Source organism: Bos grunniens, chromosome 20 (genome assembly GCF_055505025.1).
Source record: "Bos grunniens cultivar Pamir isolate PY7600 chromosome 20, Bosgru_T2T1.0, whole genome shotgun sequence".
Lineage (NCBI taxonomy): Eukaryota > Metazoa > Chordata > Mammalia > Artiodactyla > Bovidae > Bos > Bos grunniens.
This window is the reverse complement of record NC_141184.1, coordinates 53,386,495-53,414,274: the sequence shown is the minus strand read 5'-3', so window position 1 is coordinate 53,414,274 and position 27,780 is coordinate 53,386,495. Positions and strand designations below refer to the sequence as shown.

General features: G+C 40.3%; 1 protein-coding gene across 3 annotated transcripts in view; it reads left to right on the top strand.

Moving 5' to 3' along the window:
• ELOVL7 (ELOVL fatty acid elongase 7) overlaps positions 1–27,780 on the top strand; it is a 77,836-nt gene that overhangs the window by 32,000 nt on the left and 18,056 nt on the right. For all 3 annotated transcript variants that reach the window (XM_086362589.1, XM_086362590.1, XM_086362591.1), the window contains 2 exons: positions 17,545–17,623; positions 27,346–27,536. In XM_086362589.1, the coding sequence (XP_086218715.1) occupies positions 17,560–17,623; positions 27,346–27,536 (255 nt within the window). In that variant the 5' untranslated portion in view covers positions 17,545–17,559. The remainder of the gene's footprint in view (positions 1–17,544; positions 17,624–27,345; positions 27,537–27,780) is intronic.

Here is a 27,780-nt window from a genome sequence, read left to right as displayed (position 1 = left end):
TATTTGCCATGAAGTGCTGGGACCGGATGCCTTGATCTTAGTTTTTTAATGTTGGAGTTTCAAGCCAACTTTTTAAAGGCTGCCACTTAAAATTCTCTATGTGCTTTGAGTTCAAAGTTATCAATTCACACACCCTATATGGTCCACTTAAAATTTCTGTTAGTTGCAGTGTAGTGCTTGAGATGCTTTTCATGGGATAGAGGTTTAAGGTGAAGTAAAGCAGGTGAGTCTCTAGCTCTGAAGTTTCCTTTTACTGTTAAGAATCATCACAGTAGCAAAGCAAGGTCTTCCAGATGATGAGAACTTCCAGAATGGCCCAGATGTCTTGGAAGTTGTGTCTGTGTGTGGTCTCTGTGGATGGTCCTCACACTGGCTAATTTCGATATCTAGATACAGAAGTCATTTCATGTGTTTGGTAGCGGGGAGTATATTCTTAGGGTCTAGTGAGCCATACCCAAAGCTAGCCATACCCAAGAAACTGGTTCCTAAACTAGAATTCCAAGTCATTCATTTAAAATTGGTCATATATATAGACAAAACCAATATTGAGTAAATGTGCAAGTGGATAATCCTGCTCAGGAGATCCAGGTCTATGTGAGAAGATTGTTTGTTAAAATCAAAGTAAATATGTCCGATTCCATTCTCCTCTCTAGAGATGATTCTTTCTTTTAAATCCTTCATTCAGCACACCCTTCTCTGTAGGGCAGGGAAACCTAGTGAATGCTTTACCAACTGTGTTGTTGAGACTTTGAGGGGACCTCTGTTGTTCAGTTTGCATTCAGTTTTACATCACCTTCACTAATTTAAACAGAACTATCACAACCTGCAGGCATACATACTTTGGAGATATCAAACTTTTGGATCCAGACCACCCCAATAAAGTGAGTATGGAGATAAGGCACATGAATATTTTTTTTCCAGTCTATATCAAAATTAGGTAACATCAAAGATCACTGATCTCAGATCACTGTAAAAAAATACAATGCAAAAAAATAAAATGCAAAAGTTTGAAATATTGCAAGAATTGCCAAAAGTGGCATAGAAACACAAGGTGGATCAACACTGTTGGAAAAATGGCGCCAACAGACTTGCTTAATGCGAGATTGCCACAAAACTGCTTTTTGTGAAAAACACAGTATCTGTGAAGCGAATAGAATATATGATGATGAGACAAGGTATACCTATATTTTGATGAACTGCTAAACTTTTTCCCACGGTGGCTGCACCATTTTACAATTCCAGTAACAATGTATGATTGTTCCTCTTCTTCCCTGGTTATTGTCTGTCTTTTTGATGATCACCATCCTAGTGGCTATAAAGTGGTTCTCTGGTCCACTTCCGAATCCCCAGGATAATCCTGGACCTGCTTATGGTCTTAGTAAATGTTGGTTGACCGGCTAAGTTTGTTTTGACATCTTGTGTCTCTTAACACACTGGAAAGCTGTGTGCTGCGGTGAATAGGCACGGACCAGAGTCCTGTTGAACTTTGAAAACCTGCTCTGTGACATAGTAACTGTGTGATTAGGGACAAGTCTCTTAAGCTTCAGTTTCCTTATCTGTGACATTAAGATTGTTGTTGTTGTTCAGTTCCTAAGTCATGTCCAACTCTTTGTGACCCTGTGGACTGTAGCCCTCCAAGTTTCTCTGTCCTCCACTATCTCCTGGAGTTTGCTTAAGTTCGTCGGTGATTGACGAATTTGCTTCAATTTGGCGAATTGACTTCACCATTGAGTTGGTGATGCTTTCTAACGGTCTCACGCTCTGCCTCCCCATTTAGATAATATCCTTTCCCTAGAGTTGATATGAGGGTTAAGTATTGAATAGATAATGTGAGTGAGATCCCTAGCATAGGACTTGACCCAGAGCCCTTGATAAGTGGGGAATGTTATTCTCTTGGATAACATGGGTAGCAGCTTACCCTACTCCTGTACCTCAAGAAATAGAAGCAATGGTTGATTTCAGATACACCTAATTGTACTGCTAGTGGTAAGCTGGGTCATCTCCCTTTCTTTCTTCATAAAATCTCCCTGCAAATCTACTCCCAGAATCTGTTAACACTTCTTCAGTTTTTGAGCAAAAACCACTGAGGTCTGGTGAGATAGTTGATTGTCATTTGTGGTTTTGCTTCTTCCTTGGGATTTTCTGCTTAAGCTTTAACCAACCCATTGCTAGATTTGCTTGCTTTTATTAACTCATTGTTAAAACGGCATTCTTTTCAGAAGCACCGGTTTTAAACACTTTAATAAAAGCAGCTTTTTAATTGCAAAAAAACTGACTGGTAGAAAGGCATGAGGCCGGTTGGAAAAGTGCTGTGTTCTGAAAACCAAGGTCAGGGTTTCAAGCTGCTGCTGCTGCTAAGTCACTTCAGTCGTGTCCGACTCTGTGCGACCCCATAGACGGCAGCCCACCAGGCTCCCCCATCCCTGGGATTCTCCAGGCAAGAACACTGGAGTGGGTTGCCATTTCCTTCTCCAATGCATGAAAGTGAAAAGTGAAAGTGAAGTCACTCAGTCGTGTCTGACTCTTAGTGACCCCATGTACTGCAGCCTACCAGGCTCCTCCATCCATGGGATTTTCCAGGCAAGAGTACTGGAGTGGGGTGCCATTGCCTTCAGGAAGAAGCCATAATTGTGGGATGGCAGGGAAATGCATATAGATAAGGATTCATGAAAAGCCTTTTCGAATTGCGCCTGTGAGTGAGGACACCTTTAAGCAAGAGAGACAGTTAACTGAGGACAGTCACACCCTTTAGTCCATGAAGCACCCTTTAGAGACAGTAGGATCCAGAATCTTCACCGTGATGAATTACAGTATGTCATATCTATTCAGGAACAGTTCCTCTCTCTTATCATATGCCCAGCCCTTATTTTTTCCATTTGCCTTATGCTCCAGCATGGCCAGGGGCTTGTTGCTGTGGTTATTGATTTACCAACAGAGGCTTCAACCAGTTAAACTTTTCCCTATCACAACACATGTCTCATGATGAAAATTAAATGTACGCCAAATAATAAGTTTGGCTCTATTGTCAAATTTATTGGCAAGGCTCGTTTTGCTACTCTGTGCTCTTCCCTTTCAAGTTTTTATTGTTTATATCTCTCATTTTTCCTTTTTTCTAGAACTTGTGTTAGATTAACACTGAGATTAATTAAACAGAGAAGCATTCTCCAAAGAGAGCAAAGGAGAGCTACAGTCGTTCGAAGGGTAGGATGACAGTCATGACTGGGAAGGGATTTTACAGACTGATGAAAAGAGACTGCATTGTTACTGTCCTCAGCCTTCCAAGAACCCCATGAATGAGGTTTGACTGAGATGTAAGATCAACACACTTGATCTTAATGAGTCAAGGTTATATTCCTAAATTTTATTTGGAGGAATCACAAACTCTCCACCTCAGAATTAGCTAAAGCTAATTTAGCATACTGTATTATACTAAATATACATACTATACAATACATAACATTATTATTGTTTAGTTGCTCAGTTGTGTGCAGCCCCATGGACTGTAGCCCGCCAGGCTACATGGGATTTCCCAGGCAAGAATACTGGAGTGGGCTGCTATTTCCCTCTCCAGGGGATCTTCCCGACACAGGGATCGAACCTGCATTCCTGCACTGTAGGTGTTCTTTACCACTGAGCCATCTGGGAAGCCCAAATAATAATATTTTTCAGTTCAGTTCATCTCTCAGTTGTGTCTGACTCTTTGCGACCCCATGAACTGCAGCATGCCAGGCTTCCCTGTCCATCACCAACTCCCGGAGTCCACCCAAACCCATGTCCATCGAGTCGATGATGCCATCCAACCATCTCATCCTCTGTCATCCCCTTCTCCTCCTGCCCTCAATCTTTCCCAGCATCAGGGTCTTTTTCAATGAGTCAGCTCTTCGTATGAAGTGGCCAAAGTATTGGAGTTTCAGCTTCAACATCAGTCCTTCCAATGAACACCCAGGACTGATCTCCTTTAGGATGGACTGGTTGGATCTCCCTGCAGTCCAAGGGACTCTCAAGAGTCTTATCCAACACCACAGTTCAAAAGCATCAGTTCTTCAGTGCTCAGCTTTCTTTATAGTCCAACTCTCACATCCATACATGACCACTGGAAAAACCATATCCTGACTAGACAGACCTTTATTGGCAAGTAATGGCTCTGCTTTTTAATATGCTGTCTAGGTTGGTCATAACTTTCCTTCCAAGGAGTAAGCGTCTTTTAATTTCATGGCTGCAGTCACCATCTGCAGTGATTTTATAGCCCAGAAAAATAAAGTCAGGCAATATTTCCACTGTTTCCCTATCTATCTGCCATGAAATGTTGGGACCGGATGCCGTTAAATTAGTTTTCTGAATGTTGAGCTTTAAGCCAACTTTTTCACTCCTCTTTCACTTTCATCAAGAGGCCTTTTAGTTCCTCTTCACTTTCTGCCATGAGGGTGGTGTCATCTGCATATCTGAGGTTATTGATCTTTCTCCCGGCAATCTTGATTCCTGCTTGTGCTTCCTCCAGGCCAGTGTTTCTCAAGATGTACTCTGCACACAAGTTAAATAAGCAGGGTGACAATATATAGCCTTGATGTACTCCTTTTCCTATTTGGAACCAGTCTGTTGTTCCATGTCCAGTTCTAATTGTTGCTTCCTGACCTGCATATCGGTTTCGCAAGAGGCAGGTCAGGTGATCTGGTATTCCCATCTCTTTCAGAATTTTCCACAGTTTATTATGATCCACACAGTCAAAGGCTTTGGCATAGTCAATAAAGCAGAAATAGATGTTTTTCTGGAACTCTCTTGCTTTTTCGATGATCCTTCAGATGCTGGCAATTTGATCTCTGGTTCCTCTGCCTTTTTTAAAACCAGCTGGACATCTGGAAGTTCACGGTTCATGTATTGCTGAAGCCTGGCTTGGAGAATTTTGAGCATTAGTTTACTAGCATGTGAGATGAGTGCAATTGTGCGGTAGTATGGAGAAGGAAATGGCAACCCACTACAGTATTCATGCCTGGAAAATCCGATGGACCGAGGAGCCTGGTGGGCTACAGTCGATGGGGTCGCAAAGAGTCAGACACGACTGAGCAACTTTTCTTCTTCTTCTTCTCTTGAGCATTCTTTGGCATTGCCTTTCTTTGGGATTGGAATGAAAACTGACCTTTTCCAGTCCTGTGGCCACTGCTGAGTTTTCCAAATTTGCTGACATATTGAATGCAGTACTTTCACAGCATCATCTTTCAGGATTTGAAATAGCTCAACTGGAATTCCATCACCTCCACTAGCTTTGTTTGTAGTGATGCTTCCTAAGGCCCACTTGACTTCACATTTCAGGATGTCTGGCTCTAGGTCAGTGATCACACCATCGTGATTATCTGGGTCGTGAAGATCTTTTTTGTACAGTTCTTCTGTGTATTCTTGCCACCTCCTCTTAATATCTTCTGCTTCTGTTAGGTCCATACCATTTCTGTCCTTTATTGAGCCCATCTTTGCATGAAATGTTCCCTTGGTATCTCTAATTTTCTTGAAGAGATCTCTAGTCTTCCCCATTCTGTTGTTTTCCTCTATTTCTTTGCATTGATCGCTGAGGAAGGCTTTCTTATCTCTTCTTGCTATTCTTTGGAACTCTGCATTCAGACGCTTATATCTTTCCTTTTCTCCTTTGCTTTTCACTTCCCGTCTTTTCACAGCTGTTTGTAAGGCCTCCTCAGACAGCCATTTTGCTTTTTTGCATTTCTTTTCCATGGGGATGGTCTTGATCCCTGTCTCCTGTACAATGTCACGAACCTCTGTCCATAGTTCATCAGGCACTCTATCAGATCTAGTCCCTTAAATCTATTTCTCACTTCCACTATATAGTTTTATATAATATATATATGTATATAGAATTATATAATATTTTTAAACATATATAATATAAATATAGAATATATATATATGTTATACTCTAACTTAAATGTTCATGTCTTCCTTTAAGCCATGAGAATTTCATTAAATGGTCACAATTCAAATGAGTGAAATACAAATAATTTTATTTCTAGAGTTAAATAGAGAAAAAAAGTACAATTGACCTTTAATGAAAATAACACTCCTCAAGTTTTTCAGAATCAAATCCCATTAAAGGAAATCTTTTGAGAGATCAAGTATAACATCTCAGAAAAAGGCAAAAGGCACAAGAAAATCCAAGTAAACTGCAAGTAACTGAGAAGTTGACCTTGTCAATGAATTATTTACAGATAAACATGCCTCATTTCCTTATACTTTAACTTAATTTGAAGTTGAGAACATTGGACCTTCCTGCTAGTCAGTGCAACAAAGTGTCAACATTAGCTCTGATCATTACTTGATTGATTCATACCATGGACATTTATTTCTTGCCTTCCCTCCCCTGGTGTAGTTCTGTGTGAGATGTACATTTGTACATGACACCCCTCTTATTACTCCACAAGAACTTACTAGAGTTTTAAGTGATGCAAGATGTGTCTACAGATAAAATGTAGTGTGGTAACTACCTAACATAGAGGTACAGGTACAAGCAGGAGTGAGAAGCAAAATAATGGACAGCAGTGGGGCATGAGTGTCCAGTCCACCAGACAGAAGACCCCCCGTGAAAACCGACCTGGCTGTCCCAATGCACCAGAGGCAGATATCAGTACTGGTTATTATGCTGTGCTGTAGGACTGCATATAATGTGGATAATTCCACAATGGATTCAGCTAAATAATAATATATAAAGTGTTATCACTCAGTTGTATTTGACTCTTTGTGATCATAACAATTACAAGTGTGTGTCCAGCTCTGTACTGTCTATATTTATGGATTTATAGTGTGTTATCTGTATCATCAGAGACTGGCACAAGATAGTCCTAAATAGCAGACATGTAAGGGTCACTAGAAAGTCTTATATGGTATTGCAAAACATGCTTAACTTATCAATCATGTTTTTTTAAACAAACAAACAAACAAAAACTCAAGATTAGTCTATCCTGAACACCCATCACCAGGATGAGCAGAGAGCACTTAGATGGGTAAGCTCCCTGTTGGAGCTTTGGTTCCTATTTGAAATGCCACTGAAGAGTGATCTCTTCAAATCACAATTTAAGCAGACATTGTTTCTCAAAGCCAACCCCTCTTTCTTCCTTGTGGGTTATCAAGTCTTCTGCCTTTTTCAGACTCATCCTTCCACCCTCAAGCCATTGTTGTTCAGTCACTAAGTCATGTCCAACTCTCTGCGATGCCATGAACTGCAGCACGCCAGGCTTCCCTGTCCTTTCCAACCATCTCATCCTCTGTTACCCCCTCTTCTCCTTCCCTCAATCTTTCCCAGCATCAGAGTCTTTTCCAGTGAGTCAACTCTTCACATCAGGTGGCCACAGTACTGGAGCTTCAGCTTCAGCATCAGTCCTTCCAATGATTATTCAGGGTTGATTTCCTTTAGAATTGACTGGTTTGATCTACTTTCTGTCCTAGGGACTCTTGAGTCTTCTCCAGCACCATAACTGAAAGGCATCAATTCTTTGGTATTCAGCCTTCTTTATGGTCCAACTCTCACATCCATTCATGACTACTGGAAAAATCATAGCTTTAACTATACAGACCTTTGTTGGCAAAGTGATGTCTTTGCTTTTTAATAAGCTGTCTAGGTTTGTCATAGTTTTCCTTCCAAGTAGCAAGCATCTTAATTTCATGGCTACAGTCACCACTCAGGGTGATTTTAGAGCCCAAGAAAATAAAATCTGTCACTGCTTCCACTTTTTCCCCATCAATTTGCCATCAAGCGATGAGACCAGATGCCATGATCTAAGTGTTTTGAATATTGAGTTTTAAGCCAACTTTTTCACTTTCCTCTTTCCCCCTCGTCAAGAGGCTCCTTAGTTCCTCTTCACTCTCTACTATTAGAGTGGTGTCATCTGTATATCTGAGATACTTCTCCCAGCAATCTTGATTCCAGCTTGGGATTCATCCAGCCCAGCATTTCACATGATATACTCTACATTTCCTAGAGAAGGAAATGGCAACCCACTCCAGTATTCTTGCCTGGAGAATCCCATGGACGGAGGAGCCTAGAGTCGGACACGACTGAGCAACTTCACTCACTTCATTCAATGGGCTTCCCTGGTGGCTCAGATGGTAAAGTGTCTGACTGCAATGTGGGAGACCCGGGTTCAATCCCTGGGTCGGGAATATCCCCTGGAGGAAGAAATGGCAACCCACTCCAGGACTCTTGCCTGGAGAATTCTATGGACAAAGGAGCCTGGTGGACTACAGTCCATGGGGTCGCAAAGAGTCAGACACGACTAAGCCGTTTCACTTTCACTTTCACTCTACATATAAGTTAAATAAACAGGATGACACTATACAGCCTTGCCATACTCTTTTCCCGATTTGGAACCAGTGCATTGTTCCATTTCTGGTTCTGACTTTTGCTTCTTGACCTGCATACAGGTTTCACAGGAGACAGCCATGTGCTTCCCCAAATGTGCAGGGTGGGGATAAACACAATATCAATTACCCTTTAGAAACCACTACATGCCCAAACCTTTTTCAGTGCTTCATTTAAATATGGAAATGTGATACAGTTGTGGGAGGAGGTGTTTAAGGGGCCTCTGAGAGCATTGGAAAAGGTTTTAAATCTCTTAAAAAGAGACACAAAGAAAAGACTCTTCTACTACTCTGGAAGAAGGTGTATGAGAATGTGATATTTGGAATGACGATCACCATCTTTTTCCACAAAAATGACAAAGTAGAAATGAACTAACTCGGAAGAAATTTTCCTACCTTTGGACTTCTTTTTCTATGTTTCTGTGTAACAGCTCTTACTGCTTAGCACTTCAAGTTGTGTTCTGTTATTTCCAAATGAAAGCATGATCCTTGATACTATAACATTCCCATTTGAAAAACAGAAATTAGGTGCTTAGTATCTTTGTTTGATATTTGTGTTGATCACTTTTGTTTGCCTAAAAGACAAGGCTTATATTCTAATTTTCTGTAAGTTACTAAGACCTAAGATGTAGCAATAATTTCTCTTTTCACAAATGCTTAAGAAACTTATTTCACCCTTGACACAGTTTAAATACTTTACATTTTGGGTGTATATGCTGACTCCAAGATGCTGCAGATTTCATATCTGTTGCAATTATTTGGATCATCAGAGAAATTGTTTCCGTTGTTGATTGCACCTCCTGTTCTTCCCGTTCTTGACCCAGATATATTATCATATCCAAGTGACACGCATTATTGAATCTTTTATCATGAATCATGTGTATTTCTCATACTGTGGATATTGTCATGTCAGAGAACAGTTTGTGCAGTATAAAGAAGAAACTCTTAAAAAAAAAAGAAGTTCTCAGTGGGAGGGAGATTCAAGAGAAAGGGAGATATGTATATCTATGGCTGATTCATGTTGATGTATGGAAGAAACCAACACAATAGTATAAAGCAATTATCTTTCAATTAGAAAGAAATAAAAGGAAAAAAGTTGTTCCCAAACCTGGCCCATCATCAGTGTCTCCCCAGACATACTAATCTTTCTCTAGGTGGTTAGCAATCAACCAGGTCTGGCAACCGCTACTTTTAGGAGTAGAGGAGAGAGGAAGTTTGTACTGTCTGATCCCATACGTAAATGGTTTCAGACCTCTTTTGACAAAGTCAGCCATGTAAGAACAAAATCTCTCAGCAAGTTACAGAAAGCTTGTGTATCAAGTGAGTGGGAAGAAGGAGTCCTTTGGTCTCCATGTCCTCTGTCTGCACGGCCATCCCCTGAGATGTCCAGGGCCCTTCAGGTCTTTGAGCACCAGTCCGTGTAGGTCTGCGTTGCTGCTAGCTACACGGCTCCGTCATTTTCTGCAGCTCTTCTGCAACACAGCCATGTCCACTGAGGGCACTCAGGAGACTTTATGCTGCCCTTTCACCTCATGGGAGACACTCTCCATGGCTGCCTAAGGCCATATCAGCCACCTGTTCCCCCTCTACCCAGGCAGCTGAGCCTGATCCCTCTCCTCTCTGTTTCCTTAATCCTACTTGGCACCTCACCAGGGCTTATTGCCCTTTTTTCTGAGATCAGCACGAGTTGCCTTCCCTCTGACTCTCCCCTTTCCCAAGCCTGAAGCATGCTCTTCTGTGCTAGGAGGCATGGAAACTCCCAAGGTTTCCTTCCAGATCTCTTGTCTAGGCCCTTGAGTTCTTCTGTATGGCTATGTAACTAAGCTTTTATAACTCAGAATCTAGGATAAATCTTTCTGGTTTTTTGCCTTCTCTGTTGTGTTTCATTCCCAAGGTGATTTGCATAATCTAGCTGATTAAGGAAATGCCAAAGAGAAACACAAATGTATATATGAAACATAAAAATAAAACACAAAACCCTGTATGGTAAGTGTAAGGAGTATGATGTACTTTTCGCTTCTGCTCTGTGTGTGTTTATGTGTATATACGTATAATCGCAGTACACACAAGTATATGGTAATTAGCAAAATTGAAAATCTATCCTTTGAAATAATTTTTCACTGAGTCTGTTCACATTCTCGACTTACTTTATTTAAATTTGAAGTCATAATAGATGACGAAGGGAAAAAAGGATTTAAAATAATACGCTGAGGGCTTTCCTGGTGGTCCAGTGGTTCAGAATCTGGGATTCCCCCATGCAGGGCACAAGGGTTTGATCCCTGGTCCAGGAAGTTCCCACATGCCATGGAGCAAGTAAGCCCGTGTGCCACAACTGCTGAGCCCGTGAGCCACAACTGCTGAGCCTGTGTGCTACAACTGCTGAAGCGTACGCACCTAGAGCCCATGCTCTGCAACAAGAGAAGCCGTTGCCATGCAGAGCCCGGGCACCACAACAAAGAGTAGCCCTCGCTTGCTGCAGCTAGAGAAAGCCCACGTGCAGCACCAAAGACCTAACATGGGCAAAAATAAATAAACAAATAAATCTTAAAAAAATACATGCTGGAAAATACACATCCCACATAGTCACCTCAGGCTACTATACATATATTCCACTAATATTACCATAGCCCTAAACATTTCTGGATTTGTTCCTTTGCAGTTTACAAACTATAAGTTGAAAATGTTAGTAAATTATGATTAATCCCACCTCTACTTCCCCCATTCCAACTCCACTTATCAAGACATAGCTCAGCTTGATCCACTGACTTTTGAAACTATTCTTAACTTTTGATTAGTTCTGGGCATGATTTTTAAAGCAGTAGACAAAGACTTTTCTCCCTTAGAGCCAATTAAATGAAATTCTGAAAAACTCTGATGTTGATTTGTAAAGAAAAGCTCAAAAACTGCTTTGAACAGCAGTACCACTGAAATGATATAATTACTGAAGTGATTACTCTGAAGCATTTTATTTCAATGAAAAAATATTGGTCAGTCAGTTCAGTTCAGTTGCTCAGTTGTGTCCGACTCTTTGCGACCCCATGAATCGCAGCACGCCAGGCCTCCCTGTCCATCACCAACTCCCGGAGTTCACTCAGTTGTTCTCAACTAGGGATGGCTTTACATGCTAGGGGACATTTGGTAACTTCTAGAAACCTTTTTGATTGTCTCAGCTAGAGAAGGAGTGTTCTTGGCATTTGGTGAGTGGAGGCCAGGGTTGATGCTGAGAATCCTGCATTGCTCAGGACAACTCCCCATAACTTGTTTGGCAAAAATGTCAATAAAGCTGAGGTTGAAAAACCTGGTTTAAACAAACAAATGATCACTTTATAGTCTTTCTCACATTTTAATACACTTAAAATTTCTGATCGCCTTACCCCAGCTTCAGGTAGGTCAGTTTTGTTCTCACCCTGCTGCCCAATTTCCATTACAGACCTCCTTCTCTCTGCTTGTACCTTCCTACAGGTCATTTCAGTTTATGTGTCCCTGAGCAGGGTCTGCAGCTAGCCAGATCTGTTCTTGCAGATCTGATGTCTGACTTCTAAATCAGAGATCAGTAGGGAGCCCAGGGCCTCCCAAATATCAAAAGAGAAAGGGAGAACCATATAGCCCTTCTGGGATGACAGGCATGCCCTGGGAAAGCCAGATGCTGACTTTACACTCCTTTCCCTCAGGGAGAGTGTCCCAGTATATTTTGCAGGATTTGGATAAATCCCAATACATGAAGGTTCATGTGGAAGTGGTTGGCAAAGGTTTTCAATTTATGGACTCCTGCCAAGTACTTCCCACCACAGGCAACCTTATGGTCACAGCCCTATCTGAATGAATTTCAGAAAGTCCTCAGCAGAGTGCTGCCTTCTGAATCCTATTGGCAGATCTCAAAGTGATCGGATCCCTCAAATTCATTATGTGTCCTGGTGTTAGTATATATGTGGCTTCAAAGAGTCTCCAGGTAAGCTCTTGGAGCAGGTACATATATCACATTTGAACTTGACATCTTTAATTTCAGGTCTAAAGAAGCTAGTCTTTTTGCCTTTTCATACTGTTCATGAGGTTCTCAAGGCAAGAATACTGAAGTGGTTTGCCTTTCCCTTTTCCAGTAGACCACTGTTTTGTCAGAAATCCCCACCACGACCCATTGTGTTGGGTGGCCCTGCATGGCATGGCTCATAGCTTCATTGAATTACACAAGGCTGTGATTTATGTGATCATTTTGGTTAGTTTTCTGTGATTGTGGTTTTCATTCGTGAGGCCGTGGGGTTGTAGTTCTTGCTTCTTCTCTCTGCCCTCTGATGCATGAGGATAAGAGACTTGTGCAAGCTCCCTGATGGGAGGGCTGTGAGGAAAACTGATGCTTTTGAATTGTGGTGTTAGTGAAGATTCTTGAGAGTCCCTTGGACAGCACGGAGATCAAACCTGTCAATCCTAAAGGAAATCAACCCTAACTATTCATTGGAAGAACCAATGCTGAAGTTGACGCTCTGATACTTTGGCCCCCTGATGTGAAGAGCCAACTCATTGGAAAAGACCCTGATGCTGGGAAAGATTGAAGGCAGGAAGACAAGGGGATGACAGAGGATGAGATGGTTGGGTGGCATCACCAACTCAATGGACATGAGTTTGCGCAAGCTCCAGGGTATAGTGAAGGACAGGGAGGCCTGGTGTGCTGCAGTCCATGGGGTTGCAGAGTCAGACATGACTTAGCGACTAAACAAAAACAAAGGAGCTAGTCTAGGCAGATTAAGTCTCTCCTTCACCAAATGATCCAGTCACGAAGTGATACTGTCCACTACAAAGAGTGAAATTCATGGTTTGTTGCAGGTGCTGGTCAATGAAATAGAAGCACCAGTTCCCCATCAGTGAGTTCCTGTTTGCTCTCATCCTGACACATATATCCAAGGCCTTTGGAGAAGGGCTGAGCTCCGGCAAAGGAGGCTTTTTCTGTTCCCTGATAGCACCTGCCTGTCTTATCCACCCGTTATGGAGGTGTGGTCATCTGTCTACTGTTGCTGAGTTTTAAGTCTCTGCTTTACATGTATGAGAACCCTGACTATTCTGGCCTCTCCAGACCTGAAATTTTATGCCACTGAGTATTTTAAATCAGTTATTAAGGCCCTAGTTCTGCTATCAGCTAGAAGATATCTCTATACCTTCACCACATAAAATTTATTTCTCTCCTTCTGAACAGTACATTCACTAAAAAAATCAAAGGTCTGTATTAAAGGGCGGGTGAGGAGGGTGTCTGGGTTAGGAGGGGGAAGGTATGCCTGGCTCTAGTCTGGGGGTGCTGTATTTACAGGACAACTCAGGTTGCCCTCAATTCATTTACTAACAATTTTCTAGACTAGACCCAGCAATGTAATATTAGCACCGAGTCCATCACTGAGTCAGCTTATAAGGAAATTCTCAGCAGTTTATTTAGTTCCAACAGGCTAAAGGGATCAGGTTTTCTTTTCTTGCCCCATTTTTATACAATGATCCACGTTCCTTTTCCTCTGGTGGGTCCACAAGGGTTAAAGACTGTTGGATAGCAGGTTATCTTCAAGCAAAGGATCAGTGAGAGAGTTCCACTCCAGTAAGCTTGAGCCACCAGGTCCCTTTTCTGTCTCTTCGGTCTTCCCTCACTTGGTGGGTATCTGCTTCTGCAAATTCCCCCTCACAGACCTTTCCAGTGTGAGTTACTCCTCTGATGACCTTCTCCCTCTTCCTCCATCTCAATCTTGCATAGTCTTTTAGATTAGAAAAACCAGCTGTGTTTGCTGCCTGTGAGTATTGCTGACCTGCATTAGACTGCTGTGGTCTCTTTGAGGCTTTGTGCTTTAATGAGGGCTGGGGAGAGGAAAAAGGCCTGAGTGGAATGAGTAGGGGAAGAAGAGGAGGCAGGGCTTGCCCAGAAAACAGCTTAATACTTTGAAATGTAAGTCCACCATTTGCCCTATAAAATTAGAATCCTTCACTCTGATTCTGAATAATTTAAACAGCGTTATTTTGGCAGTTTAATTAGGAGAATAGTGGCTCAAGGTATGTTACATCAGTGGTTAAGGTGAGCGGGAAAGGAGCTTTTATCAGGATCTAAAACACTTATATCAAAACCACTGAAAAACATCAAGGGAAGAATCATGTATAATTTGTGACATACCAGCTCTAAAAATGAAAGTAGTAGAGTTTTCTCTAGATCTGTTCCATACACTGCCATTCAACTTGGCCAGATGCTTTCCATCTAAATTTGTATAGCTTATCTCTACAAATGATAATATCTGATTTTGATTGAATGTTCATTTTTTATCAGATTCTGTGCTCTAAATTTCATATATATTATCATATAAATTTCATGAATTTTATATATTAACTCATAAATTATTCCAAACAATTATTCTAAAACAATGAGTTGTTGTTTTTTAATCTTGTTAGGTTGTAAATTGCCATTTTTCAGATAAGGAGGTTGAACTTTAATTTTGCCCAGAGTCACACAGCTAGTCAGTGGTGGGATTCAAACCAAGGTCTTTGTGATCCCAAAGTTTCTGCTCCTACTCCCATATCATACGTTTGGTATAGACACAATCCACAGGAAAACTAGAGTCCAGGCTGACTCTGGCAAAATCCTGGCATCCCCGCAGCCAATCTTGAGTTTGAACTCAGCTTGAGGACACAGGATGTATCAGATCAGAGGTCATGCTGAGATACCATCCTGTATTTGGAGAGCTCCTCTGAAGTGTGCCAGGTGGTACAATGGTAAAGAATCCACCTGTCAAGGCAGGAAACATGGGTTCGATCCTTGGGTCAGGGAAGATCCCCTGGAGAAGGAAATGGCAACCCACGCCAGTATTCTTGCCTGGAGAATCCCATGGACAGAAGAGCCTGGCTGGCTACAGTTCACAGGGTTGCAAAGAGTTGGACAACTGAAGCAACTTAGCATGCCCTCTTTAATCGACATTTGGCTTGTCTCCAATCTTTTACTGACTGATACAATGAATAAGCTTGAATATATGTCATTGTGCGTATGTGCATATATTTCTATAGGAGAAGTTTCTAGAAATAGGATTGTTGCCTTAAAAATGTGGGTTTATATACTAATTTGCACTGCCACCAGCAATATGTGAATTTTCCACAATCCTTCCAACAGAGGGAACACACTTTTGGATTGTGGAAAACTCATACATTACTGGTGGCGGTGCAAATTTTGGCTAATCTGACTGATAAAATGTTTGGACTTTAACCCATCCAATGCAATAAAATGCAGTATTATAGATTTTTCTTACTATGGTTAAAGTTAAGCACTTTCTATATGCTTATGAGCCGTTTACACTTCCATTTCTGTGAAATTTGTCTGCTTTATTCTTGGTTTATAGGTGTTTCCTTATCAGTTTCTAAGAATCCTTAATATATTAGGGAGAGTATCACTTGTTTGTATTATGAATTGAACATATTTCTTTCTCCTTGTCATTTGCCTTTTTCCTTTTTTCTTCTTGATTTTCATACGGTTAAATTTATTAGTCTTCTTTTATGTTTTATGAACTACTAAGTCAAATTTAAAAAGTTTTTTCCTACTCCAAGATTATAAAAGTGTTCTCCCTGTTGTCATCCAGGACTTTCATGGTTCTTTAAATTTTTTATTTAAATCTTTGATCTATTAATACTTGGAGTTTATTTTGGTTTATAGTATAATTTTTGGATCCCACTTTTTATTTTCAGATGACTCTCTAGTTGTATCACACCATTTACTCAACAACTGCTGGTAATTCAAGTGCCTACTGCTTTCAAGTGCACGTATATCATATACAATATGTCTTTTAAAAATATACATATATATTATATATATATAATATAAAATGGCTTTATCTTAGAATACCAGAATAAAGTCTAAATTTTTCTGTTGCAGACCTAGAGGGTTTATTTTTTTGTAAAATATACATAATGTAAAATTTACCATTTTAACCATTTTAAGTAAAATTTCCCATTTTAACCATTTTTAACTTTAACCATATAAAGTTCAGTGGCACTAAGTATATTTGCATGCTTTGTACAACCATCACCACCATCTACCTTCAGAACTTTTTCATCTTCCCACCATATGACTTGAAATCAAACATACTGGTCGTTTTATGATGTCCCATTCCTTTGTACGGTGTTGGCTGTTTTCAGAGATGTTAAAATTTGGGAAAGTGTATATCTTAGAATTTATGAAATATGGTACTAAATTCCCAAATGTTTTTGGTATGTTTCTTAGATGTTCTGTTCTGTGCCACTGTTTTGCTTCTTTATGTACTGCTGCTGCTGCTGCTGCTAAGTTGTGTCCAACTCTGTGCGACTCCATAGACGGCAGCCCACCAGGCTCCCCCGTCCCTGGGATTCTCCAGGCAAGAACACTGGAGTGGGTTGCCATTGCCTTCTCCAATGCATGAAAGTGAAAAGTGAAAGTGAAGTCGCTCAGTTGTGTCCGGCTCTTAGTAACCCCATAGACTGCAGCCCACCAGGCTCCTCTGTCCATGGGATTTTCCAGGCAAGTGGGGTGCCATTGCCTTCTCCCTTCATGTACCAATGTCACACTATTTTAATTACTAAAGATTCAAAATATCTTTTAATACACGATAGAGCTAGTTTCCCCTCATTGGTCTTCTTTTTCAGAAGACATCTTTTTCCAACTGTTTTTGTCTATCTGTCCAGATAAACCAGGCACCTTCTCTTTGGATCTTGTAGATCTTCTTTTCCTCCCTCTGTCTACCTCAGTTTCACTTAAGTTATATAAACTTGAATACAGAAGAACTTCTTACACCTGAAGATCAGCTAAAAGTTTGGATCAGAGTATCTTTTCTGAAAGTTTATCTTCTTGACTTGGTTCAACCTTGCCATGGGAGGCACAGTCCATTCCTGACCTATTTTGCTGCCATAAAAGGAAGATGGATGCTTCTATGACAGTTCTTAGAATCGCTTACCCCTTTTGTATCTGGTACATAGAATATCAGCCTTTTTAAGTGAATTCAGCATTGTCTTTATGATGAAAAGTCTTTTAAGTGATTACAGTTGCATCAGGGTTTACTGTGGTTCACTAATGCATTTACCCCCGGTAGGTTTGTTGTTTTGCCAGTTATTCCTATTAAATTTTTAGCATATTTAATATTGTATTACTAGGAACTTGGCTTTATTTGCATCTATAGATCATAAACCCATCTCTTTTTTTTGTTTGTTTGTCAGTAATTCCTGTGGAAAATGGCCTTCAGTGATCTTACATCGAGGACCGTGCGTCTTTATGATAATTGGATCAAAGATGCTGGTAAGTAACCAGATTTCCTAACTGTGGCTCATCCTTCCTTTTTTAAGTAACCAGATTTCCTAAATGTGGCTCATCCTTCCTTTTTTGGTTGGATTCTCGTACTTAATAGGATTTCATTGAAACAGAATGAGAGACTTAGCAACTTAACACTCCCTTACAGACACCCCATAAATTGATTTTTTCAAATTTTTATTTATTTGGCCACACCGGGTCTTAGTTGTAGCGTGTGAGATCTAGATCCCTGACCAGGAATCGAACCCAGGCACCCACATTGGGAATGAGGAGTCTTAGCCACTGGCCCACCAGGGAAATCCCCTTGATTTTTATTTTAATTAGTGAAGAAGTATCAAAAAGTTCATTGAAGATATGTATAAAGATAGAGGTATTAATACATAGCTGATGTTCAATATGATGTTTGTAATTGTGAAAATAGCTTTATACCCAGGGAAAGGAATTGGTCCATGCATGGTAGTACATCATTCCAGCTCAGTAGCCATTAGAAGTGATTTTGGGGCACTGTGCTCTTAGGCTTGATTCTGCCCTAATGCTCTTAAGGGAAATAACAGTTATCACCAACAATGACTCTGTCCAGTAACTCTTGAGTGGGAAGGGCCACAGCCCCCAGGGGTATGTCAGAAAGCAGGGGCATTTGCTAGGGTAACCCCTGAGTAATTCTGAAATGCCCACCTTCTCGCATTGCCCATTAAAAAAAAATCAACATTGTTGAAAGGCATTTAATGCCATAGTGAGTGGTTTAAAATCATTAAATGCAAGCAGGTTATAGAAGACCACCTGTATTTCATGCATGCATGCTCAGTGGCTCAGTCGTGTCCAGTTCTTTTGCAACCCCATGGACTGTAGCCTGCCAGGTCCCTCTGTCCATGGACTTTTCCAGGCAAGCACACTAGAATGGATTGCCATTTCGTATTCCATATTTGTGGTAGGATTATGGGTAATTTCTATTTACTTTTCTGTGTCTGTCTACTAGATGTTTGGGGGTTTCTTGTTTTGTCTTTTATTTGTTTGTTTGGCCACAGTATGTGGTGTGAGAGATCTTAGTTCTCAGACCAGGAATTGAACCCTCACCTCCTGCAGTGCAAGTGTGAAGTCTTAACCACTAGACTGCAGGGAAGTCCCTGTCTAGATGTTGTTAAACCACATCAATATGTGTTGCTTCTATAACTGTTATAAAATGTTTTAAACAAACATTTATAACAAATGTTTTATAATACTTAAATGTTTTATAACAAAGGTAGCATTTTTAAAAGAATAGGCAAGGAATCAGAACATTTCAGAGCTGAGATGGACTTAGATATCATCAAAGCTACCTTCTCATGTTGTTGTTCTTGTTCAATAGGGTCTGACACTTTGTGACCCCATAAACTGCAGCAAGCCAGGCTTCCCTGTCCTCCTCTAACTCCCAGAGTTTGCACAAACTCATGTCCATTGAGTCGGTGATGCCATCCAACCATCTCATCCTCTGTTGCCCCTTCTCCTCCTGCCTTCAGTCTTTCCCAGCATCAGGATCTTTTCCAGTGAGTGGGCTCTTCACATCAGGTGGTCAAAGTATTGGAGCTTCAGCTTCAGCATCAGTCCTGCCAATGAATATTCAGGGTTGATCTCCTTTAGGATTGACTGGTTTGATCTCCTTGCTGTCCAAGGGACTCTCAAGAGTCTTCTCCAACACCACAGTTTGATATGAAAAACTCTCATATCTGCACATGACTACTTGAAAAACCATAGCTTTGACTGTATGGACCTTCCCAACATCATGGTCATTTGTCAGCAGAAAGATCAGAACATACATTTTCTGGTTATGATTAGTACTCTGGTATTTCACATTTGAATTCCTTTCCACATATTCACCACCATCACCACTTTAGATTAGTTTGTTACCTATCAGTTAGAATCACATATTCACCAAATTCAGGAGGAAAAAGTGTCACCTCTTGCTACCTAGCACAGTTGAAATTATATTTCTGTTTACACTGATTTCAGCAAAGATACACTGTTTCATGGTTGCTATCTTTCTCAGTGGACTTCCTGGATGATTCAGTGGTGAAGAACCCACCTGTAATGCCAGAGACCCAGATTTGATTCCTGGGTTGGAAAGGTCCCCTGGAGAAGGAAGTGGCAACCCACTCCAGTATTCTTGCCTGGGAAATCCCAGTGAAAGAAGAGACGGGCAGGCTACAGCCCTTGGGGTCTCAAGAATCAGACACAATTTAGCAATTCAACAACAACAAATCTTTCTCAGTAGATTAAAAACCAATCTCATTTCACTGAAAAAGATGCTATAGTTTTGCCCCTGAAGAATGCAAAGGTTCTTAAAAGGATCCTAAAAAGGATCCCATAAATAGAGAAGTTTCACTCTGGTGAATGGAGATTGAAGGGAATTTTAATATATATATATTCAATTTTTTCTTATTTTTCAACTTACATAATGACACAGAGAATGTATAGATTTCTTTAAAGATTATCTTTCTCTGAAGATTTACAGTAGTTTTCATAAATTCAATATTTAATTTAAATACTATTTTTTGTCTGTTGTAATGGGTTTTATTTATTTATTTAAAAATATGAATATTTTCTTTTCAAGGTAGAGGTGTAACTGGCTACCTGAACTCTCATGATTTAACCTTGGGAACCAAGTAGATTTGGATAATTTTTTGAAATAGACATGTTTGGAAGAACGGATCACTTGCTATCCAACTCTTGCTACTCATTATCCCCATTGTAAGAACCCAAGACATTCAATTAATCAATATCCTAATTCAAGAGCCAAATAGATTTAGGTGATGATGAATATCTATATAGTGCTCTAAGTATAAAATGTTTTAAGATGAACTACTTCTGAATTCCACTTCTAATTTTATTCATGGGTCAACTCTTTATTTTTATTATGAATACTTACATTGAAAAGATTATGAATACTTACATTGACCTAGTATTAGGTCAGAAAAGGGAATGACAAAGGTGAGAAGTGGTTCAGGATAGACGAGGAAAGTCCTGGAAGCAGTGTTGCAAACAGCGTGGGGAGGATGAAAGGAAGAGGCAGGCGATGCTACTGATCTGAAGCTATGCTAATTTAAAGTCTTCAGGGAGGAGGGAAGGATGGAGATGTGTGGTGAAAAGACCTTGATTTAAGTTCTGCCACTATTGTGAACCAGCTCAGTGATCTTGCACAAATTATTTATTGTCTGTGAGCCTCAGTTTCCTTGTTAGCAAAGGAGAGTTGAGCCTGGTATCCCCCAGCTACCAGATAATACGCATGAAAGTGTTAGTCACTCAGTTGCGTCTGACGCTTTGTGACCCCATGGACTGTGTAGCCCACCAGGTTCCTCTGTCCATGGAATTGTCTAGGCAAGAATGCTGGGGTGGATTGCCATTGCCTAATACGCATGAAAGTGCTATGTTATTTAGGAAGTATCCCAACAGAAACAGTGGTGGTGGTTGATGACTTATAGCACATTTCCATGTTCAAATACTTTTAATATAGCATATCTTTTTTTTTTTAAGTTTCTTCATTCTTTTTCCTGTTGAAATCTAGAAGGGTTAAAATGGTTTGTGTTGAGATATATATCTTTATGAGAACACTATTGGGTATAATAAGAGGGGTTTTTTTGCTCTGTGTAGTGTGATATTGATCTCTGAGAACCATTAGGAATCATTTTTGGCCATGTTAGTTCTGTTTTACTTTGCCTATACTTCAAAGGGCTAAGGCCATGATCAAGTGCCAAGAATTTCAAGTGTATTCTTGGCTTTGGCCCTAATTCTGAATAGACTTTGAGAAACTTACTGATACTCGTTGGCTTTCTGATTGTTAGAGAAGTAGGAGGCAGGCATAGTTATTTCATGTGGAAAATTCCACAGCTACAGAATTTTAAAATGGTTTAATTAATACTTAAGCTATAAGAGGATTTATAATGTTTTGATGTTTAAAAAGCAACTTTCCCTGTATTCGAATAGTAATGATTTTGACCTTTCAGACTCAGAGTGATCTTTTTGCAAGAAGACAGAAAATCTGCTGCCACTCTGAATCTCTAGTACTTCACAAAGTACCAGAGGTACATGTTTGTTTCTCCTTCCAGCTTCTTCATCTTATTGGCACTTAGAATTTTAAAGGGTGTACCCTTTGAGCTAGTACTGCTACTTAAGAAGAGAACACATTCTTAAAAGTGGTTGATGGAAAAGCTCATTAATATTCTATGTATGTGACCCTTATACTCCCCTGTACTCACTCTCCAGAATGCTCTTAGAAAAGCATTATGGGGCTAGTAATAAGTCAGAACGTCAGAGCTGAGGTCTGGACTCTCAGACAGCCTGCCCCTCCATCCTCTGCCTTTATCTGTTGGTAATACTTAAACGCAGCTCTGATGCTGAATAGAAGGTACATGAAACTCTCCCTCCCTTATCAGCCTTTTGTCTCTAAAGAAAACAGAGCACACTTCACCCCAGAACCTTTTGCGATTTGTGAGATCATAGACTGAGGCAGAATTACCTTTATCGAGCCACCAGCCCCATCTGACTTGCAGATGTCTCATCAACGGGAGCCCCCTGCCTCACATGAAAGTGGGCTCCCTATTTGGAAAGGTATCTGCCAAGAGAGAAGGCAGGAAAAATGAACAGTCATCAGAGTCATGGACATATTAAATGCTTTATTTGCTCAGTAGGGAGAGCTAATTTAAGCAAAGGAATAATCTGAGCAAAGCTTTACTTCTAGAAAGTAAATTTGGTCATTATATAGACGATAAGATGGTGGCAGATTGGATCAGGAGACAGAGAAACCACATAAAATTACCGCAGAGCACCTAGCAGTGGGGTACTGAGGGCCTTAGTGTTGCTGAAGGAAGCATTGAACTCCTGATTTATAACTTTGATGGAACGTTCATCATGGTCATCGCAGCAGCTTATTTCAAAATATAAAGGCCTGGGGAATTCCTTGGAGGTCCAGTGGTTAGGACTCTGCTTTCACTGCAGGGGTACAAAACCAAGATCTGCTGAAATAATAGTAGCAATGCTTACTGAGCACTCAAGTTGTGCCAGGCTCCTTACTTGTAGTAATTCACTGAATCGTCTCTGAGATACATGTTGTTTGGTGCCCAGTTCACAGATGAGGAAGCTAAGCACAGAGAAGTCAAGTCAGTGACCCCAGGTCACATAATGAGTCCATTGGAGGGCCAGGATCAGTGCAGGCTGAGAAAGGATTAAAAAGCTGGGTGAATTGTTCTGTTATTTGCTTTGAAAATAGTATGAAATTAAATGAACTAGCTTTTCCTCAAAGATAAGATTTTTTTAAAAATCTGTAGAACTTGAAAGGCACACTCAGGATTTTTTTTTTAAAAAGTATGTGCTTATAATGTTAAATTACAGGAAACATGATTTATTTAAATATTATTTTCTTTTGCTTCCTGAGCCAGCCCAGCATGCTTTTCCTGGCTTTTTGTTTTTCCTGCTGCTACCAGCGGAAGACCAGAAATATGGTATCATTTGATACCCCCATCTCACTACCCTCACCATCACACTACTGTCGCTGAACTGATAAAAGAATGAAATAAAATATCTCTAATTCAGAAATTCCTTTACTGACAAAAACAAAAACCAAAAACTAGTTTTCAACCATGCCTATGATACCCATTCATAACAGAAACATTTAAAATTTCTTAAAAAGAAAAATAAAAATCACCCATGTTGTCACCATCCAAAGGTAATAATGTTGACATTCTTCTAGAAGCCTTTTTTTTTGTTTTTGTTTTTTAGAAGCCTTCTTTTAATACTGGTTTTATATGTTTATTTCATTGAAGATAAAAGCTAGAAATATTAATATGGTTTATATTCATATATTTAAGGTTTGGATTACTCGCTGATGGGGAAAAAAATCCATCAAAGTTTTGGTCATTTCTAAAACCACAATGAGGTATCACCTCACACTTGTCAGAATGGTACTCATCAAAAAGAACAAAAGTAACAAATGTTGGTGAGAATGTGGAGAAAAGGGAACCCTCACGCACAGCTGGTGGGAATGTGAATTGGTGCAGCCACTACGGAAAACAGTATGGAGGTTTCCCAAAACCTAAAAATAGAATTACTATATGACCCAGCAATTCTACTCCTGGATATATATCTGGGGAAAAAAACAACAACACTAATTCAAAATATACATGTTCACAGCAGGGTTATTTATAATTGCCAAGTTATGGAAATGACGTAAGTGCTCATCAACAGGTGAATGGATAAAGAAGATGTGGTATGTGCACACACACACACACACACACACACACACACACACACACACTGGAATGCTACTCAGCTATAAAAAAGAACACACTTTTGCCCCTTGCAGTAACATGGGTGAACTTTGAAGGCATTATGATAAGTGAAATGTCAGAGAAAGACAAATACTGTACGATATAACATATGTGGAATCTAAAAAATACAACAAGCTAGTGAGTATAACAAAAAAGAACCAGATTCACAGATACAGAGAACAAACTAGTGGTTACCAGTGAAGAGGAGAGAGAGGGGGAACATGGGGTGGGAGAGTCAGAGGTACAAATTACTCGGTGTAAGATCAACTGCAAAGATGTTTGTATAGCACAGGGGGTGTGGCCAGTATTTTGTAGTAATTGTAGATGGAGCTTAACCTTTAAAAATTGTGTTTTTAAAAAAGTGTGATCTGGTCCAGTTCTGTCCTTTGGTCCCCAGTTCTGTGACAATTTTCCTTACTCAAACTTTCCTGGTGAGTTACTAGACTGTGGCTGGGGTTCCTTAGGGCCTTTCCAATTGCATACAGCACCCAGATATCCTGGGAAACTTGGTACAGTAAAGGCAGGGAATAAATCGAAGTACACAGGGAGGTATGCTGCCTGCATAGCTGATTTCACGGCTTTTCCTGTTCTAAAACGGTGACGTCTTACTACGAATTTTTTTTTTTTGAGACCTTTGTGTTCTTTGTATTCCTGCGAATGTCTTTGAGCAACGTTTGTTGAACATTTGTTTCGCACACGATACTTCCTGAAATCGTTCCTGCTAAGAGCATCAGTCCAGGGGCACTTTTCAGCCCACATTGTACTTTCCCTGTCTGCCACGTTTGTTACCTTGATTGCTTCCAGAAGTTCACTCTTCCTCTGGCTTAAGGATATCACACTCTTGTGGTTTTCCTTCTCCATTTTTGCCTAGTCCTTCTCAGTCCTCGGTCCTCTCTCCTCCTCTGAATGTTGAGTCCTCCAGAGTTTGACTTTGGCCACTTGCTCTACTTACTCTACTCACTTTTCCTAAGACAGTATCTGAACAACAACAACAAAAAACTCAAGTGTTTTTCTTAACTTCCACCTCTCATTCCCCATGATTAAATGATTTATGAAATTTTATGTTTTCTACCTCCTTACTAGATGTCAAAATGATTGATCCTATTGATTTTCTCCTATCACTACCTAATTTTTAGTAGTTTCATTATGACTTCATTTTCACAAAGGGCTATCTTTCCTAAAGATAGGAACGCTCTGCATTCCACAGAGTGTTGTGGTGTTCCACAAGATGTTAAATAGTATTCTATTGATGCAAAAAATCAGGGCTCCATGGCCAAGTAAGTTTGAGGAATGCTGCATACCACCATTCTCACCTTGGCAATTCAAAACAAACATGAAGCACTAAGAAATTCTGCTGAAAAGTGCTTTGTTTGCTTAACTTAGCATTTCTAGTAGACTTTTCCTACTTTTTGGGGTGGTAGTTTAGTCACTGAGTCTTGTTGCAACCCCATGGACTATAGCTTGCCAGGCTTTTCTGTCCATGGGATTTCTCAGGCAAGAGTACTAGAGTGGCTTGCCAATTCCTGCTCCAGGGAATCTTTCTGACCCAGGAATCAAATCCAAATGTCTGCATTGCAGGCAAATTCTTTACCGCTGAATTTAAAGAATTCTTTAATATCTTCCTTGTATCACATAGTTTGGGACATGCTTTGGTAGGATACAAGGTAAGGCACAAACTCATTTTTCTCCCAAGTAGTCAGTTTTCCTTTTCAATGAATTATCTCTCCCTTTCTTCTTGCTTATATGGCTTTCTTTATCGTATATTAAATTCCTAAATATCTGAGGTCCACCTTAGAGCTGACTTTTAGCTTATTATTTTGAGATAAGAATTGATGCTTTTGAACTGTGGTGTTGGAGAAGACTCTTGAGAGTCCCTTGGACTGCAAGGAGATCAAACCAGTCCATTCTGAAGGAGATCAGCCCTGGGATTTCTTTGGAAGGAATGATGCTAAAGCTGAAACTCCAGTACTTTGGCCACCTCATGCGAAGAGTTGACTCATTGGAAAAGACTCTGATGCTGGGAGGGATTGTGGGCAGGAGAAGGGGACGACAGAGGATGAGATGGCTGGATGGCATCACTGACTCGATGGATGTGAGTCTGAGTGAACTCCGGGAGTTGGTGATGGACAGGGAGGCCTGGTGTGCTGTGATTCATGGGGTTGCAAAGAGTTGGACACGACTGAGCGACTGAACTGAACTGAACTGAACTGAAGGCATCTGTCAGTTTTTTTTGAAGGAAGCCCATTTGAGTGTAGAATAAATCATCTTTAATCACTATAGATATGCCCCAGTATATCTGAGTATCAAATGTGAGCTTTCCAGCAATAAAACTGAGGCCGAGTGAGTCATCAATCATGGAGTCTATTGAAGAAATTTTTGACTTGGATAAGAAGTCAGACTTGAAGGGATATTCAACTTTTTTTGGTAATTAGCTACATCATCAGCAGTCTCAATGGGCAAGGACTGTATTCCCCCCACCGTCCTTTCCAATTAACAAGAGTGGTATTTAGCAACCTAGGGTTAAAGACTCAATTTTGAATCAGACACACTTGGAAATTTGTCCACACATATTTGCCTTTATAATATTCTGGCTTTGTGAAACAATTTTGTAAAATTACACCCAAGATTACACTTAAGATTATGAAATTAATCACATTTCACCTTGAGTTGCAGTTTTTTAATTAATCTAATTCTCATAGCCTGGAACTAGCAGTAATCATGTGAATTTCTTCTTTACATGATTGTGAGGCTAATACTTTTCTGTTTTTCTGTTTAAAATATCAGATGGGTTAGCCCACATTCTGGACACCTAGAACCCACAGTTCAGATACTTAAATGATGCTAAAGTCCCTTTCAATTGAATAATCCAGTACACAGAAGACCTTTCCCATTTTCTTGGGGAATGAAGAAAGTTAACAAACAGCAAACCAAAACATATTTATATACATGAAAGAATGTCTGGGTGGAGAAACTCTACTGTGTTACTAGTGGTTATAGATGGAGGATACGATTTTTCCATGGACTTGCTCCCCTGCGATGTGGTTTCTGGTTGGGTTCAGCTAATAGAGAGATAGGGAGGAGGGTGAGGCTAGGGTTTTGATTTCCCTGGCCCCTTGTTTGCAGGATTGCTGAATCCCTCCACTGAAGGACATGGCTCCTCACCAGAAGGGCTTCTCCACGTGACTCTTTCCTGAGTTCTGGTGACCAGTACCTCCCTTTGCCCCTTGAGCCTCACTGTTTCTATCTCTGTCCCAATCCCTCGTGATTTCCCTTGACACGAGCTGAAGATGGTAGTCATCACTGACCAAACAGTTCACTGACAGCATTAGGATCTAGGTGCTCACTTAAATGCTGGTTACTGTCAGTTACCATGGAGCTAAATGGCTGTGCACTTACATCTTGTTTTTCTCTTAGATCCTAGAGTTGAAGACTGGCTCCTCATGTCCTCACCTCTGCCACAAACCATCATCCTAGGATTCTATGTCTATTTTGTCACGTCCCTGGGACCAAAGCTCATGGAGAATCGAAAGCCTTTTGAACTCAAGAAAGTGATGATAACATACAATTTTTCCATAGTACTCTTTTCTGTGTATATGTTTTATGAGGCAAGTATCTTCAGTATTCCTAATGGGAGAATTTTACCTGAGTCTTTATGTTCATCTGTCATGATATTTCCTGATATGACTTTAAGGGTAACTCTCCAAGATTTAAGAAATTTCAGAAACTTAGCTCACTAGAGCAGATATTTGCACCCCTCCCCAAAAATATTGTTTTCTATAGACCAAATATTGAACTCCTTAAAGGATCTTGGTATAGTCTACCTTGCAGATAGTGAGAATTAACATTAAG